This window comes from Castanea sativa, chromosome 4 (genome assembly GCF_040712315.1).
Source record: "Castanea sativa cultivar Marrone di Chiusa Pesio chromosome 4, ASM4071231v1".
NCBI classification, from domain to species: Eukaryota; Viridiplantae; Streptophyta; class Magnoliopsida; order Fagales; family Fagaceae; genus Castanea; species Castanea sativa.
In genome coordinates, this window is record NC_134016.1 from 12,038,072 (window position 1) to 12,055,626 (window position 17,555).

General features: G+C 39.0%; 1 protein-coding gene across 1 annotated transcript; it reads left to right on the forward strand.

Moving 5' to 3' along the window:
- Positions 1–7,716: 7,716 nt before the first annotated feature.
- Positions 7,717–16,271, forward strand: LOC142631211 (uncharacterized). Its single transcript, XM_075805325.1, has 11 exons — positions 7,717–8,206; positions 8,994–9,088; positions 9,995–10,052; positions 10,270–10,464; positions 10,549–10,625; positions 11,223–11,305; positions 11,616–11,667; positions 13,731–13,799; positions 14,300–14,386; positions 14,480–14,541; positions 15,697–16,271. The coding sequence occupies exons 1-11, from the start codon at positions 8,089–8,091 to the stop codon at positions 15,926–15,928; spliced, it is 1,128 nt and encodes a 375-aa protein (XP_075661440.1). The 5' UTR covers positions 7,717–8,088; the 3' UTR covers positions 15,929–16,271.
- Positions 16,272–17,555: the final 1,284 nt, after the last annotated feature.

Sequence of the window (17,555 nt, forward strand, 5' to 3'; positions counted from 1 at the left end):
TTTATTTCTCGGTCAGCAGATCGGTGTCATCCTTTCTTTCAGTTGTTGCACAGGTGGAAAGGGTTTCAATGGACCGAAGACTGCGAATTAGCTTTCCAACAGCTTAAGCAATATCTTTCTCGGCCACCTATTTTATCTCGCCCTGAAGTGGACGAAGTTCTATTCGCTTATCTGGCCGTGGCTATTCACGCGGTGAGCTTAGTCCTTATAAGGAATGAAAGCGGGGTACAGAGACCGATCTACTACGTTAGTAAGTCCTTGAATGAGGCCGAGGTGCGCTATCTGCCCTTGGAAAAAGCACTTCTGGCTGTAGTCCACGCCACGCGCAAACTTCCTCATTATTTCCAATCTCATACTGTGGTTGTCTTGACCCAGTTGCCTCTTAAGGCTGTGTTGCGTAGTGCTGATTACTCTGGCAGGGTGGCGAAATGGGGAACCATTTTGGGAGCCTTTGATATTAAATACAGGCCTCGCACATCGGTCAAGGGACAGGTCCTCGCAGATTTGGTGGCAGAGTTTACTGAACCATTGATAGAAGAAACTTCAAAAGAAGCACACATGGGCGAGAAATCAGTTGGTGTGATCACAGACGTATCGCCCTCGGTCTGGAGAGTTCATGTGGATGGGGCTGCTAATCAAAGAGGGTCTGGTGTTGGACTTGTTCTAATGTCCCCTGAAGGAATTGTCTTCGAAAAATCTTTGAGATTGGCCTTCTCGGCTACTAATAACGAGGCCGAGTATGAAGCAGTCTTGGTAGGCATGCAAATGGTACATAAGATGGGTGGCAAGGAAATCCTCGTGTTCTCGGACTCTCAGTTAGTGGTCGGCCAGGTCATGGGAACCATGGAGGCTAGAGACCCCGAATGTGTGAATATTTGGCCCAGTCAAACGCCGGCAGCCGAATTCGACTCCTTTTCCTTAGCTCACGTTTCTAGGAGTGGAAACACTCATGCAGACTCCTTGGCCACTTTGGCAACGTCCTCGGCTCAAGGGTTACCAAGGGTGATCCTCGTTCAGGATTTGGTAGAACCTTCTCTTGTAGCTGCTAACGCACCTCGCATCCATCTAATAAGGCCTGGTCCTAGTTGGATGGATTCGATCATATCTTTTCTTAAAAATGACATTCTCCCCGAGGCCAAGGTTGAAGCAGAAAAGATACGTCGAAAGGCGCCGCGTTTCTGGTTGTCCGAGGACCAGAAGCTGTACAAACGATCCTTCTCAGGACCGTATTTGTTATGTGTGCACCCTGAATCAACAGAGACATTACTGGAGGAATTGCGTGAGGGAATTTGTGGGAGCCACACTGGGGGAAGGTCTCTAGCCCATAGAGCCCTGACGCAGGGTTATTGGTGGCCTAATATGCAGAGGGAAGCTCAGGATTATGCTAGAAAATGCGATCAATGTCAGAGGTTCGCCCCTAATATCCACCAACCAGGAGGGGTTCTTAACCCTCTCTCCAGCCCTTGGCCTTTCGCACAGTGGGGCTTGGACATTGTAGGGCCATTTCCGAGGGCTGCTGGCAACAAAAGATGGCTGCTGGTGGGAACAGACTACTTCACTAAATGGGTTGAAGCTGAGCCCTTAGCCAATATCCGAGATGTCGATTCGAAGAAATTCATATGGAAAAACATCGTTACTAGATTTGGTGTACCACACACACTCATCTCTGACAATGGTGTCCAGTTCGATAGTAAGGCTTTTAGGAGGTATTGTGGTGACATGGGTATCATAAACAGATATTCCACCCCTGTTTATCCTCAGGGAAATGGACAAGCCGAGGCCGTTAACAAGGTTATAGTTAACGGGCTCAAGAAGAGGTTGGACGATGCGAAAGGTAGATGGGTAGAGGAGCTCCCTCATGTCCTGTGGACGTATCGGACCACACCGCGCAGATCCACTGGAGAAACGCCATTCTCTATGACTTATGGAGCCGAGGCGGTGATACCTTTGGAATCTGGTTTTCCTACTCTAAAGACAAGTTCTTTTAGCCCAGAGAATAACGAGGGACTTCTAGAGAAAGATCTTGATTTACTTGAGGAACGGCGTGAGGCAGCTATGGTCCAGATGGCCTATTATCAGCAGAAGCTAAAACGAGGATATGATGCCCATGTGGAGCTAAGACCACTTGCACCTGGTGATCTTGTGTTAAGGAAAGTTGTAGGCACTTCTAAGAACCCGGCTTGGGGTAAGCTGGGACCTAATTGGGAAGGCCCCTATCGCATTGTTTCAGTAGCAGGCATAGGGTCATATAGGCTAGCCGATCTAGACGAACGGATTGTACCACGTCCATGGAATGTAAATAATCTTAGAAGGTATTATTATTAATAAAATGAGCTTTTCTCAGTTTGTTTTTCAAAGTTATGAGTAGCTCTGACATTTGAAGTGATAATTTTTAAGAATCAAACAGAAACTTGGTTAAGTGCAGTCCTCGGATCACAAACCTTGTGGAAATTGATGTCTTGTCATTTGTTAAACAGAACCTTAGTTATGCCGGGTCTTCGGACCTCCTACTTTGGGAAAATTAACATTTGAAGTGATAATTTTTAAGAATCAAACAGAAACTTGGTTAAGTGCAGTCCTCGGATCACAAACCTTGTGAAAATTGATGTCTTGTCATTTGTTAAACAGAACCTTAGTTATGCCGGGTCTTCGGACCTCCTACTTTGGGAAAATTAACATTTGAAGTGATAATTTTTAAGAATCAAACAGAAACTTGGTTAAGTGCAGTCCTCGGATCACAAACCTTGTGGAAATTGATGTCTTGTCATTTGTTAAACAGAACCTTAGTTATGCCGGGTCTTCGGACCTCCTACTTTGGGAAAATTAACATTTGAAGTGATAATTTTTAAGAATCAAACAGAAACCTGGTTAAGTGCAGTCCTCGGACCACAAACCTTGTGGAAATTGATGTCTTGTCATTTGTTAAACAGAACCTTAGTTATGCCGGGTCTTCGGACCTCCTACTTTGGGAAAATTAACATTTGAAGTGATAATTTTTAAGAATCAAACAGAAACTTGGTTAAGTGCAGTCCTCGGATCACAAACCTTGTGGAAATTGATGTCTTGTCATTTGTTAAACAGAACCTTAGTTATGCCGGGTCTTCGGACCTCCTACTTTGGGAAAATTAACATTTGATTGCGTAAGGAATGGTCCTCGGCTCTTACATCTTACTAGAAACAGAGCTATGCATTACAAGGGTTTAATCGTTATATGAGGCCCTCTCTTCTTCTTATGAGGCCCTCTCTTCTTCTTAATCGAGGCATTATTCAAATGAATTAACCATGTCACCTCGTATTAAATCTTTAATAATATATGCATGATTATGTGGAAGTTATGATTGTGCAATCCTTGGAGTTAGATTTTTATATTCTGAGAAACTTTTGATATGACTTAATGGGAAACTTTTATAATAAGTACAAAAAGAATAAAGTAAAAGCAGACACAATCCAAGTGAAAAGTAAACGAAATCGTTCTTCATTAATCAGTTGAATATGCATTACAATATATAATTCAAAAACAAAAAAGGAATGGAAAAAGAGAAGCCCTAAGCTAAGTCCTAAGCTGTTGGAGGAGGATCTTGCTGAGAGGTACTAGTACCCTCGGTCTTTCTCAACTCCAGCTCAAAAGGAGTCATAACCTGCTTTCCTTTATCCGCTGTCTTTGTTGGAAGGACGTTGGGTTCCACTGTCTGGTTCAGGTCCTTCTCTGCATCCACTCCTCCTTCCTTTTCTTTATTGGAACCAGAAGGTTCTGTAGGATCAGGAATTTGCTGTGGGACCATTGGAGGTACAGCAGGAAGAGTTGACTCAGGGGTGGGAGTAACAGCAGGAGCCTCTTCAATCTCCTGTATTTCTAGGGGAAGCCAAACGTTCTCGGACTTCCTCAAATCCGAAGATTGGGGAACTCCTGCTACGTTTAAAGCTTCCCCCCATACTTTTTGACAGTATTCACGGCACAGAGCCGCGAACTCCTCTGTCAGTTGCTCTTCTGTGGCTGCCACCCCTTCATCGAAACTTGCCTGCTTGGCAGCCTGAAGAGAGAGTTTGAAGTAGCTGGCTTCTTCCTTCATCAGAGCCAGTTGCTTCTTCAGATCCGAGCACTCCCTTTGGGCTTGGGAGAGTTCTTCATCTCTTTCATGAAGGAGCTTGCGCTGTCCTTCTATCTGGGTCTTCATGGTCTTCAAGTTTGACTCGACCCCATTTTTCTCTCTCCTCAGATCTGCTACCTCCGAGGTCAGCTTCTCGTTCTCGGCAAGGGCTGTACCCAAGGACTTCTCAGTCTCCATCCTAATTTCGAGCTCAGTTCTGGCTACTTTTCGAGCGTCTTCAATAAACTTTTCAGCTACAAAGACCTCCTGAATAGCCTGTAACAAAGTATGATGGAGTTAGGAATAATGAAAAATAAACTTATCTATAAATATTATCAAAAATGGAATCTACCTAAAAAGGAGAAAAACTTACTAGCGCTAAGTCTCTTTTCAGTGAGAGAAATAGTTGTGGCTGGCCCATCCTTTCCAAAGTCTCCATGTCTTTGGGCAGCAGAAGAGGGCGTTCCAAGACCTCGGCCAGGTGGTGGGCATAGCCTTGTTGAACTGCCCTTATACTGGACTGACAGGAGATGGGGGCGCCGTCCAGTCTTAGATCGGGGGACCAGGTGGTCGGTGCTCGGCGCACTACAGCCTCATCCCTGATTTCCCCGGGTTCAACTGAACGGGCTCTACCCTTGCCCTTGTCCAGCTTCTGCTGCTGGGCCGGTGGGAGTTGTTGGCGTGGTTTCTTGGGGTCTTTATTAATTGTCCCCTCATTATCCCCCTTCCTCTTCTTCTTGGGATCCTCGGCTGGCAGTTTTGGCTCAGCTGGAGGAGGAGGAGGAGGTAAAGCTGGGGGAACTTGGGACGTCCCCGTTTTCTTCTTTTCTGCAACCTTAGCAGCCCTATTGGTGAGGAGGCCCTCCATTCTTCCCATGTCTTCTTCAAATTCGTCCTCGGGAAGGGCAACTACAAACCCTGCGATTCCAGAAGCCTCGGTGGCTTCTTCCTCCTCGTTGGAAAGTACCACAAACTGGTTTCCGCGAGGTCTCTCGGTGTCTTCGAGATGGAATTGGTCTATCTCGTCGTCAAGTGTGTGTGAAGAAGACACCTGCTCTTCTGGAACGACAGTTGCTTGTGAGTGCACGGCGAGGGGGACTGCTGCTATCGGCCGGTTGTACAAAATGGTGTTAGGAGCGTCTGGGAGGTCACGGTCGTCCAAAAAGTGGGGCCGAGCTACGTTTATCCTCTTTCGTCTTCGGTCGCCCGCAATTATGGCGTTCTCTATCTCCTAGAAGTCTTTGGAAAGGGGGGTGTACCCAAGAATAAGGTGAGCAGCCCGGAGTTGTAAGTCTTCACTAACGAACACCTCGGAGCGAAGTACCCGGTTTAGATCTGCAACGTTACAGTGACTCAGACGAGGACGCACGTGTTGCTTATCTGCAAAAAAGACATCAATACAAACAAACTTGGTCAGATTTACATAGATGTTTAACAAATTTAAGCAAGTGTGAATACGCTTTTCTGTGTGTGTGAGAAGTTGTGTTGTGGGAAGATTAATCCTACGGCATCGCACCTGGATCTCCCCACTGAACTGGGCAGTGGAGGCCGTTGTGCCAGTTCCCAGACACGATCAAGTAGTCGTCCTTCATGCCTTTGTTTGACTTGGGCACAGAGATTAGTCTAACGGTGCTGGACCGAGATTTAATATAATAACCTACCTTAGAAAGTTTATGGGACTCATATAGAAACACGACATCGTGCCATGTGAGGTTTAAACCCATTTGCTCGTTTAGAGCATCTACGCTACCTAGAACTCTAAAAACGTTTGGGAGGCATTGATCGGGACACAACCGGTGGTTGCGAAGGTACTCCCTCATTACGGGTTTCATTGGAAGGGTCATCCCACCCTCTATGAAGGCTATCATGGGAATGATAACCTCTCCCTCCTTCTTAGAACCGGCCACAGCTGTTGCCGGGCAATATTCTAATCCTACGTCGCTGGGAATATGGTATTTGGCTCTAAAGCCTTCCATCCCAGCGGCGGAATCAACTAGACACTTAAACTTACCCATTAGAAAAGAACGAAAGGTTAAACTCTAAAGGGGAGGGTGTTTACGAAGACAGCCGAGGACTGTATCCAAGGAGAAAGGGTTAAGAATAGAGAGAGAGCAAGAACTTACAAAGTTGAAGGTACAGGTTTCCACGGTTTTCTGCTGGTAAAGAATAATTGTTGTTGTTTTGATGGGATTGATCCCTGAAGACTTAAATGAAGGCGCAGGTTCCCGAAGCGTCACGACGTGCGAAAAGGCGGCCTTGAAATTATGTTTGTCCCGCCTAAAATTTCGTGGGGTGATGTGGGCCGTTGGATGTCCATCTCACCGTTGAACGTGAGGGACAAAATGTAACTGTCAGTATTGAATACGCGCGTTGTTCAAAATAAAACCGCCAAATGGCATCTTCTGGGACGTGAAACGATTTCCACACGTGCCATTACTCACAAAGTGATTGGAGAAGGTTCTCGTCGGATCAAAACCCTATTTTTCTCCTCGGACGTTGAAAATTAGAGTTTTGAGGGGCTATTGTGGGGGGCAAAAAGATCCTGATGGGAACGTGGGCCTTGTGGGCCGTGTTAAGGAAGGCCGACCTGATCTTGGGTTTAGAAATTGTTAGTACTATGGGTCGGCCCATGCGCCGAGGATCCGAAGATCCAGCCGAGGGTGACCTTATCCTCGGATAAATGTTGAAGAACTCGGGATTTCATAGTAAAGGTTGGGATATGACACGGTCAAGACCAATGGTTAAAAAGGGGTGAACCTTAGAACGCCCCAGAAGCACCGGTGTTGAAGAAAAGTCAAAGATAAAGGCTGCTACCTCCACATTAAAGACCCTGCATCTACCACCTTGGCCGCATTGATGGGGAAGTGACATCTGAACAGTGGAAAAGAAACTTCTGGTCACTATTCAAAGGCACTGAGAAAAGAAATATCTAGTTTAAGGGGGAGATGAGGTAACACGTGTACAGAGCATTCAAAAGAGTAGTATTTAAAGAGCAATTTAAGACAGAAAAGAGGACAGAACTTTTTGTAACCTGAAAAGAAAAAAGACAAAGAGAGAGATATAATATAAGAACAGCTCTCGGCTTACGTCCGAGGAAGCCTATTTACAATATTCCTTGTTGTTTCCAAGTATTGGCAGTCTTTGATTTGTCATTTAAGTCCCATCCATTTCTAACTTAGGTTTCAAGCCCACACTCTACAAATCGTATTGTTTAAGGCTCATTGGGCCTGAGCCCATAACTGTTCTTGGGTCCAGGTGCAATTGTGCACTTACATCAATGATATCAACTAGTAAAAGTGAAAGGAAACAAAATAAACAAAACAAAACAAAACTATCAAAGTATTAATTGATTTTTTAATAAAAATAAATAAATTAATTAATAGTTACATTATAAAAAAATTGTTTTAGTCAATGATATCAACCAGTAAAAGTGAAAGGAAACAAAAGAAACAAAACAAAACAAAACAAAACTATCAAAGTATTAATTGAATTTTTTATAAAAATAAATAAATTAATTAATAGTTACATTATAAAAAAATTGTTTTAGTCAATGATATCAACTAGTAAAAGTGAAAGGAAACAAATTAAACAAAACAAAACAAAACAAAAATTTAACCCAAAAAAAAAAAAAACAAAAATGGTTTTGCGTAATTATTGATAACACTCTCAAAAATTCGACGGCTGCAAACATTCTCATTTAGAATTTGGGAACTTCCACCGCTCTTTAATCACTTTGGCATCTTAAGATAAAACCTCTCTTTCACTCGCTTTCATTCACATTTCATTGCAGTCCTTTGTATTTGACTCCAAAACAACAACAACAACAACAAAACTCAAAACTCAGGCCCTCAGAAGCTCCATACACACTCACAAATGGAGCTTCTGCAAATGGGTTTCTGAGTATTTTGTTGTTTTCTGAATTGGGTTTTGTGTTTTTCTTGAAAAATATATATCAATTCCTTGTTGGGTTTTTGCTTTGGAAAATCTGTGTTGTGAAAAAATGATGAGCTTTAAGCAGTTTTGGACCAAAAAGACTTTGATAGGTCTTGGGTTGGGACAGTTTCTCTCACTTTTGATCACTTCCACTGGTTTCACATCTTCTGAACTCGCCAAAAGAGGTATATTGATGATACCTTTGTGTATGTATGTATGCCTTTAGTTGTCTCAAACATGAAGCTATTCTTTTATTTGATTGCAATGGATTTTTGTACTTACAATTCATAGCAATGGTTCTTATGTTCATAATGACTGGTCCTACAGAGAGTAATCTTAATAATAATAAAAAAGTACTGAAATTCAATAGGTTTCTGGAAAGTTTTTGAACTTTTGCAGTTTCCAGACATTTTGGAATTTGCATTTGTTCTATGATGTTTCAATTATAGTTAGTGTTTCTTAGATGTATTGGTTTCATTCGGGCATGAAGATTTTAGTCAAAATCATGACTGTTTAAATTATTGATCCAAGGAAGCCTATATTCTTATGGTTCTGTTTGATAAATTTTGTTATACTCACATATTATTATGTGTTTCTTGGTTCAAATTTCATGGAGGTTTAAAATTTGCTTTTTGTCAATGATTTCCCACTTGATTGGTCTTAGTGTAGTGAGGTTGTGTTCAAGGTATTCTGTTCAAGATTCTCATATAAATTTCTTTTTCTTTTTCTTTGTTTTCTTTTTATAAAATTTTTCACACCAAGAAAGATTCAAAAGAATAAATAATAAATAAATAAATAAATATATATATATATATATATATATATTTATATGCTCTGTTTATTGGTACTGGTTTCTGATATATACTGTTGGATATCATATTACTTACTCTTATTTTTGGCATTTATTCATTCATAATCTTGGTATTAGAAAAAGTTGATAAATTTTTCGGAATATTTTATCATGTTTTGTAGGAATCAATGTCCCAACTTCACAGTCTTTTCTAAACTACTTGCTCTTGGCGATTGTCTATGGAAGTATTGTGATTCACCGGAAGAAAGCACTCAAGGTTATTCCAATGGTTTTATGCTTTTTTTGCTTTTATTTTTATGCATTTGAAATGCCTACATTCAAATGATTTTTAAAATTATATGTGAATAAAATCATCCTTTTTTTATTCCGGGTTGAAAAAATGTAGGATCAAGCTGCTAATAATAATAACATTATACTCTGGAAAATATCAGTCAGCTTTGTTGTATGTATTAGTTTCATGATCTGGTGCAGTTACTTTTTGTCAACCTATTTGTTGCTTCCTTATTTTTGTTTTTCTTATTTTTAATTTTAATTTCTTGATCAATATCAGTATCCAGTGATGGCTGACAAGACTGAGAAAACACACTCTCTGGAGAGAACAATGAATTATTAGACATCCTATGCACTTGGGTGACTCTTTTTTTCTGAGTTGAATAAAATCTTCTTTACTTACCAAAAATAAAAAATGATTATAGCTCATAGGATATTCTACTTGGACAGTTCATGTGAATATGTGCTTCTAATGTAAAACTCAACAGTTGTATTTGAAAAAACCTTTTCATCCTGAGCATAATTGCTTTAGCCCATCAGAGTTGAATGCTCCTGGATTACCCGGCAACTAGTTTTGGTGGGTGGCAATTTTTCGTGAAATTGCCACAATTTGAGCTGCACTTAGGGAGCAGGCTTTTTGTGAGCAATAAGAAATGACACGGTCATCACATAACTATTTTAGTTTTAACAATGTTTCTGGTGGATGGGTAGAAGGAATCCTGGTTAAGAAGAGTCAGTATCAGTACCCTTGAGATGTGTGAGTTGAAGATGAGGAGGAGAAAGGCCCATTTAGTTCATTTAGTCATTGCTCCTTTCATTGTTGTCTTTACCCATTTTCTAATGTTAAATATCTAAAGACTAGCTACTTTATTTTCTTTTGAAATTCATGCAGGCAAAATGGTATTACTACATACCTCTTGGGTTGGTAGATGTAGAAGCCAACTATCTTGGTGAGAATATCTATCTTGTTGTCAATGACTGGTGTATTTTAGTATGATAATTATATGCATGTATACTGTTCATTTAATTATTATTCTTTAGTATTTTTATGGTGGATGTATCTTATGATATTGTTAAGTTGATGGGTCTTTAGTATTTTAATTTTTTTCTCAAAATGTTTTTTTTTTTAATTAACTGCAACTGATCTAATCTCCATTTGATGTGCAGTGGTGTTGGCCTATCAGTACACATCTATGACAAGCGTCATGCTTCTTGATTGTTGGTCAATACCGTCTGTCATGGTTTTTACCTGGTTTTTCTTGAAAACAAAATATAGATTCAGAAAGATAACTGGTGTTATTGTTTGTATCGCTGGCCTAGTCCTCGTTGTTTTTTCAGATGTTCATGCCGGTGATCGAGCAGGTGAACAACATCTTCTGTATCATACACTTGATCTTTCTATTGAAGTAGTTGTTCTGATGTTGTGTGCACTATTATGGGTTGCAGGAGGGAGCAATCCCCGTAAAGGAGATGCAATTGTTATTGCTGGTGCTACGCTATATGCTGTCAGTAATGTCAGCGAGGTAAGCCAATGCAAACATTTGTCTAGGTTGCAGACAGTTTGAGGGGAACTTGGGGGGGGGGGGGGAGGAAGAATGAAGTACATATTGTTTTGTGATGGACATGATGGTACAGCATATTATTGTTTCCATTTTCTTAATTTATTATGGTAAATATATGGAAAATGATCACTGTTGGAACTCAGAAGCCTTTGTTTGTTCAAAGTGGTAAGAGTTATCGCCATGCTTTTCCTCTTGGGAAAAAATACATTTTGATCACCTGTGGTGTGAAGGAAAGTCTATTTGCCAATTTTTTGTTGAAACATTGCACTTTACTCACCTAAGGGTCATTTTTAATGTCCGCTAGATTTTTTTGTTAAAACATGAGAAAATGAGGCGCTTCATACACTTATGGTTTCAAAGTTAGCTTTTTCTTTGGTTAGTAGCCAAAAGAAGAAATCATTTTGTTGATATCCTAGTCAGTTGGGCACCGCCACCTAATGGACGTTCAAAGTGTTACTATTATAGGTGGATTTATTTTGTATCTTCTTTTTTAAAAATAATTTAATAGTGGTTAATCAACATTTTCAAAGTCAAGCCTTAATTTTCTTTCCAATGCAGGAGTTTCTTGTGAAGAATGCTGATAGAGTTGAACTCATGGCAATGCTGGGTCTTTTTGGTGCCATTGTCAGTGCTATCCAAATGTATCCTTGATTTCAGAGCTAAGTGTTGATTCTTATATGAGGGTTATAAGTTCTTTCTATTTTAGTGGACTTATAATAATTTGTTCCTTGGTTCAGTTAATTGTTTCCTGGGGTGATCATTTCATTGGACATGTATTGTTTTAGAAAAGTTTCTTTCATCAGGTGAAATTAATCATCTTGCATCTTGATTTCAATGCACTTGAGTTCAGGATGTTGTGAAGCAAAGAAACTACTCAATGTCCAAGTGTAGTGCAGTTGTTTTATATATGCAATTCTATTTTAAAGTTGTAGCCCTTAATGATTTCTGCAGAAGCATTGTTGAGCGCAATGCACTCAGATCTATTCACTGGACACCTGGGCAAGTAAGTCTCTGTCTCTGTTTGTCTGTCTGTCTGTCTGTCTGTCTATCTCTCTCTCTCTCTCTCTCTCTCTCTCTCTCTCTCTCTCACGCATGCACACACACGCACGCACATAAATGCATCACATCCAGTGACTGAAATTAGATCCATATTCTTGGAGAGGCATCCATCTGATTTATTGTTACAGCTTTGATTAAAAATATTTGAAGCACATTACTTTTAAGTGGCAAGGTAGCTCATGCATACAAAATTACAAGTTTGATTACAACAGGGTAAAGATGTTCAATATTCTATCTTTAAGGCAATATAAAGTTTTATGTGGATTAAAATCGTCCTGCTATCCTTTTTGGTTGTCGAAAAGTTTAGGAGGGTGTTAGCAACCTGGTGTTTCCCAATGGGGATGGATGGAGAATTATATGAAATTGGGTGAGAATTAAAAGGAATTTGACTGAATTCAAGGTAGTCACCCTCCAAAGAATTATTAAGAGAAAGGAAAGTACTGAGCAACAATTTGGTTTATTCATGTGATTAAGCTTTAACTAACTCAATCCTATCAATTCCACTTGGAATTAACTAGCTAGTTGAAGGGATATAATTACAAGAATTATTAAGATATTACAACAAATGAGGGGTTCCTAACATTTCCCTCCCCTTCAAAACACCTCGCCCACTAGTTGGTGTTGTTGTTATCTTCATTATGGACGATTGGCCTCTAAACCAATATGCCAATGACATCTTGATTGCACACACTTCATCTTCTTAAGTTGGCACCAAGGAAGAGGCAAATACCGCTTGTAAATTCTGGCATCCTCCCAAGTGTACCTCCAAAAGATGATCCAAGCTCAAAAATATTTTTAGAAGCACAGCCACAAATGACACACGTTCCTCCAACTCCTGCAATAGCTTCTAAACAGATTGGATGAAATTCAAGCTCACAAATTGCAGCCTTGGCTCCATAACTAGGTGAAAATCTAGAAGCACAATAATTGCCACTTCTAGCTCCAATGACAAACAAGTCAACATCATAGTGGCCTTCCTCTTTATTAGGTTGGCACAGCTCCTCATCAGTTGCAATATACAATTTGGCATCTTGATCTTAAGGAAGTTCACAAACCTTGCTTATGATCTCCACACTTGACCTGACAGCATCTCGTATGAACATAGTTGACTGTTCTTCCATCTTCTTTGGACTTCACTTCGAGTATGTTTAGCTGGTCCCATGTTATTTTGAAAATTGAAATTGTTGTACACTCAGGGACCTTAGCTTAATGGTCAGGACCCCAAGAAACTTTCTTTTGGTGGAGATGATGTCCATTAGATCACTCGCACTACCAGCACTATGAGATGCCTTTAATACCTCCTCTTAAATGAGAGTAGCTTCTCCATAGGTAATTATCTCTTTACCATCAATTTCAGAATGTTGATCAGCCACATATTCATTGTCGCCTTCAAAATCATGGGCTGGTTTGGTTAATTTAAGAAGCTGTAACCCTTCATCTGTCATGTTCTCAAGATTCTTTTGTAATCTTGAGATCTCTTCGGATGCAATTTTGTGGGATTTGGACAAGGCTGAGAGCTTTTCTTTCACAGCCTTGTAAGATTCAATAAGGCCTTGACCTTCTTTGTAACTTCTTTCACCATTTGCCGCAATTCTTTCAAATCTCTCATCAATCATATTCACCCATCTCAAGATCAACGGCTCTATTCACTAGTCAAGCTGTAACCAAAGAGTAACAAACATTTTGTAGGAGTAGAAGTTTCAGTATAGCAGATTTTGATGAATTTTATTTGGAATTATTCTGAAAAAATACATATATATCCAGCCAAAATCTACTTGGATAAATTCATCAATAAAACCACTCAAGATTACAGATTCATGTAAGAGGAAATACTTGATTAGGATGTAAATATTTAGGTTTTCCCTGCACCTGCTGGTTATTTGATAAAGCAATGGTTTGCCTTTTATTTTGTTTATTTATTTATTCAATTTAATGTATATAAATGTTCAATCATTGTTTTGTACTAGAATTTGACATGAGAAGCTTTTGTTCATGTTGTGGTGTCAGGCACTTCCATTTGTTGGATTTTCAGTGGCTATGTTTCTCTTTTACTCATTAGTCCCAATCTTGCTTAAGGTATGAGTTGGAAGTATATAATGATTGTGCATTTCATTGTGTTTTCTTGTTCCCGCAAAATGTGTAACAATATAGCCTAACAATGGAATGAAGAGTATAAAATTGAAGTCTGAAGGACGATCATCAATAGGAGCCATATAACTTTTTTTGGTGCTCTTACATTGGTCTCTGTTCTCAGGTTGAGCTTGCTTTGGTTATAGTTGCTTATTCTAAATTTTTCTTGATGGTTCTTGAACCATTGAGGGCACTAGAATTTTTTTTTTCCCGTGCCCAATAAAATTTGATTTTCAATTTAGTTGAAGCTTGAAGGGCCCCTGGCATTCACTTGGGGGTTTTTTAGGGATTGGCAAGTATCTTAGTTTTAAATTGTTTACCAAAAGTGAAAGGGAAGGGAGGGATCTTAAGTTCAAAAATTGCAGGGAAAAAGAAATGTTAAATATTTTGGGATGTATTATCTGCCTCAAAACCTTGTCTAATCAAGTTTGGTTTTCCCTTGCCAGATTAATGGGTCCACAATGCTAAACTTGTCTTTGTTGACCTCAGACATGTGGTCTGTTGTGATTCGCATCTTTGCATACAAAGAGAAGGTTCGTATGCTAATTATGTCATCAATTTTTTCACATGTAAAATGTATTTGTTAAAATATGCAATTTACATCTGAAGCTAATAATCCTTTTCAGGTTGACTGGATGTACTTTGTGGCGTTCGGTGCTGTCACTGTTGGGCTTGTTATTTATTCAGTGTATGTGATTTTTTAAATTAGAATTTTTTTTTTCTTCAATAAAACACAGTACTGCCACAGCACAAAAAAACAACAGCCAGACGCTAACAGTCTTCAAGTCAGGCTGCAAGTTATGCACAATTTCCCCCCACCTCAACCAAACAATTCAGTTGTGCTCTTCTCATTTCAGCTTGGTTGGTCCTAATTTATTGGTCTGTTTATTACAAGGACACTCCAATCTAATCATATTTTTCTGCGTTGGATCATTATTATTATTTTTAATTAGTATTTTTTTTTGGGTCCAAGGGCTGTTCTATGCAACAAGGGTAGCACTTCCCCTTCCTTGTACCCCCTAGTGTGAACAAGGTTTGAACTTAGGTTTCTAATGTGATGCCAAGAGACTTTATTTACTGTCAAGGCTACCCATTGCTGTCTTGGATTGCTGATGCTTTATTTATATTATAATGTACCTTTTCCGCATGATACTAGCTCAAAATAAGTAATCCTTGTCTGTGTCCTTGTTGAGCTTGTGCAATATAGAAAAAGAAGTTGGTGACTATTTGTAATTATATAGCATTCAAGGCACAAGTCCATAATCTTGAATGAAGCCATAAAAAATGGACGGAAGCAAGAACGAAATGACTGATGATCCCTCTTGTTTTGGGATGAGGAAAAGGGAAGTGGATAATATTTTCCTTTTGATAGGTGTGGGGATGGAAGAGGTGGGGTGTTGAACCACAAACATAAGTCACCACAAAGAATTTCATTATCACTGGCCTATCAATTGAACTCCTAGGGGGTGGAATGATGTAAAACTTGGCTTCCATGAACATGTAGGACAGATGTTTACAGGTCTTGTGTCTTGACCAGCCTTTTGCTGGCTTTACACATAGACCTTTCTTGCATACTTTCAACTACTAGTACTGCATCTTATATATACTCAAACTGTGTTTTGGTGGTGTGTTTAATGTTACTTATGAATTTTGTGGCATTACCTGAATGACCGCCCACTTTACAGAGAATCTTGATTTTCATTGCACATCTCTAAAATCACCACTCTATTATTGCCTGCTGGTGTTTTATGGTCTCAATCTGATTTCTGTGCAATAGATTTCTCTTTATTTCTGCTAGCAGAGTAATATAAACCTATGCCCAATGTTCTGATCCTTAATGCAGGGGTGACAAAGATGGGGATCCACGGCAGGCTGAAGTTGCTGATGAAGATGCTGCACGCAACAAATGTTTTGATGAGGAAGCTAGTACAGGAAGTTGGAACCAAGGAACTGTAGCTGGGTCCTCGAAAACTGGGGAAAGTAGCAAGCATGCTATTGCTGCCAATGGCGTTGCAGAAAGGGAAGTTGTTGAGAACAAGAACATTGGAAAAGATGCACAAGGGAAGATATCATAATGAAGAATTTGCTTTAGAGGACATTCGGTGATTGTACATGCCTCATTCTTATTTGTGGCGGGAGAGGATCAAGCGGAGCTGCTTAATTACTTGTCATAAAACAATGAAAGGATTAAGCAGTGCAGCTATCTCAGCCTGGGATTGTCATTTGAAACAACATTTTGAATAATAACCATCTGGGGCATTGAAATGACCAAAGTGTATATAAGGTGCTGGTTCTCAATTTTGTTTTTGTTTTTGTTTTTTTTTCTTTTCCCTTTTGTTGTTTTTTTCCAGTTGACATTATAAATGTGCACAATATTAAGGTTAATTATATTTATTTGAAAGTGATTTGCTTTGGACTTGTGATGGAGGGACAAAGTTTAGATACAAAATGATTAACTTTGTATACACTATTAAAGTTGATCTGTGCGAGGAGGTTAAGTGAATTTTTTTTTTTTTTTTTTATCGATTAAATGATTTAATATAATGATTTTGATCTGTGCGAGGACTTCACCTAGTAAAGTAATCATTTAAAAGTTGTATCCACTAAAAATGCTTCCACTTCCACCAGAATAAAGAAAGGTGGTAGGTAGGCAAACTCTATCCTCTACTCAGGGAAACTGTTTCTCAAACCGAAACCTACAACACATCACTAAGGCACCTGCTCAAACCGAAACCTACAGCACATCACTGAAGACACTTGATATTGCACTAAAGTCCAAACCTTTTTTATTGATAGGATTAGGCACTAAAGTGCAAACCTTTTTATTGATAATCACTGAAGTCCACTAAAGTCCAAACTTTCTTATTGATAGGCACTAAAGTCCAAACTAATATGCACCGATTATTTGCGTGTATTATTTAAACATGTCAACTGACTTAGGACTAAAAAAAAGTATGTAGATATTTTTATCAATCATCAAATGGTAGTTTTGAGTAATTTGGATATGAGTAATTTTCATCCAAATTGATTGATTTAAAGGTAAACTTTTTCCTAAGAGGAAATAAGCCTTTATATATAAATTATAAATAAATAAACAAATATATATATATATATATATATATATATATATATATATATAAATAGTGGTGGGTTTATTAGGTAAAGGTAATTAAGTTCATTAATCTATAATATATATTACAAAATAATATTTAACTATTTTTTTTTAAATGAATAACCACTAATTTTTTGAAACACTTTTAATTATGATACACAAGAATTATTAATTATGGTTACTCATGAAATTATTAATTTGTACCAATTATTATACAAAAAAAAAAAATTATTGGTTTTTTGGTTGAGGCCTTGAGGGTTGCATTCAATTAAAAAATAAAAGTACAAAATAGTCTCAGCCAAGCTACACCCCTTGCACTCTTCCAATAATTGGCTTACAGCAAAAGAAGTAGGTTCACTACTAAACAGAAGGGAACTAGATAAAATGCACCCCTCCTTCCCTAGTAACTCTGCACAATGACTTCCTTATCTGTGCATCATCATAGACCTACAGTTAGATAACAAATCACTCAAAAGTTAAAAATTATTAATACATTGAGATTTATCCAGTGAGTGCAGCCTAGTCTTCAACCTCAAAAGTGAGGTTCGAAACAAAGCCTGGAAGCCAGTTTCAAACCATTACTCATGGCC

Bases quoted from the DNA above. Each gene is read 5' to 3' on its own strand.
- LOC142631211 (XM_075805325.1), top strand. From the start codon at position 8,089: ATGATGAGCTTTAAGCAGTTTTGGACCAAAAAGACTTTGATAGGTCTT. The intron at 8,207-8,993 runs GTATATTGATGA...CATGTTTTGTAG, and splicing joins TTCTGAACTCGCCAAAAGAG to GAATCAATGTCCCAACTTCA. The intron at 13,800-14,299 runs GTATGAGTTGGA...TTCCCTTGCCAG, and splicing joins TAGTCCCAATCTTGCTTAAG to ATTAATGGGTCCACAATGCT.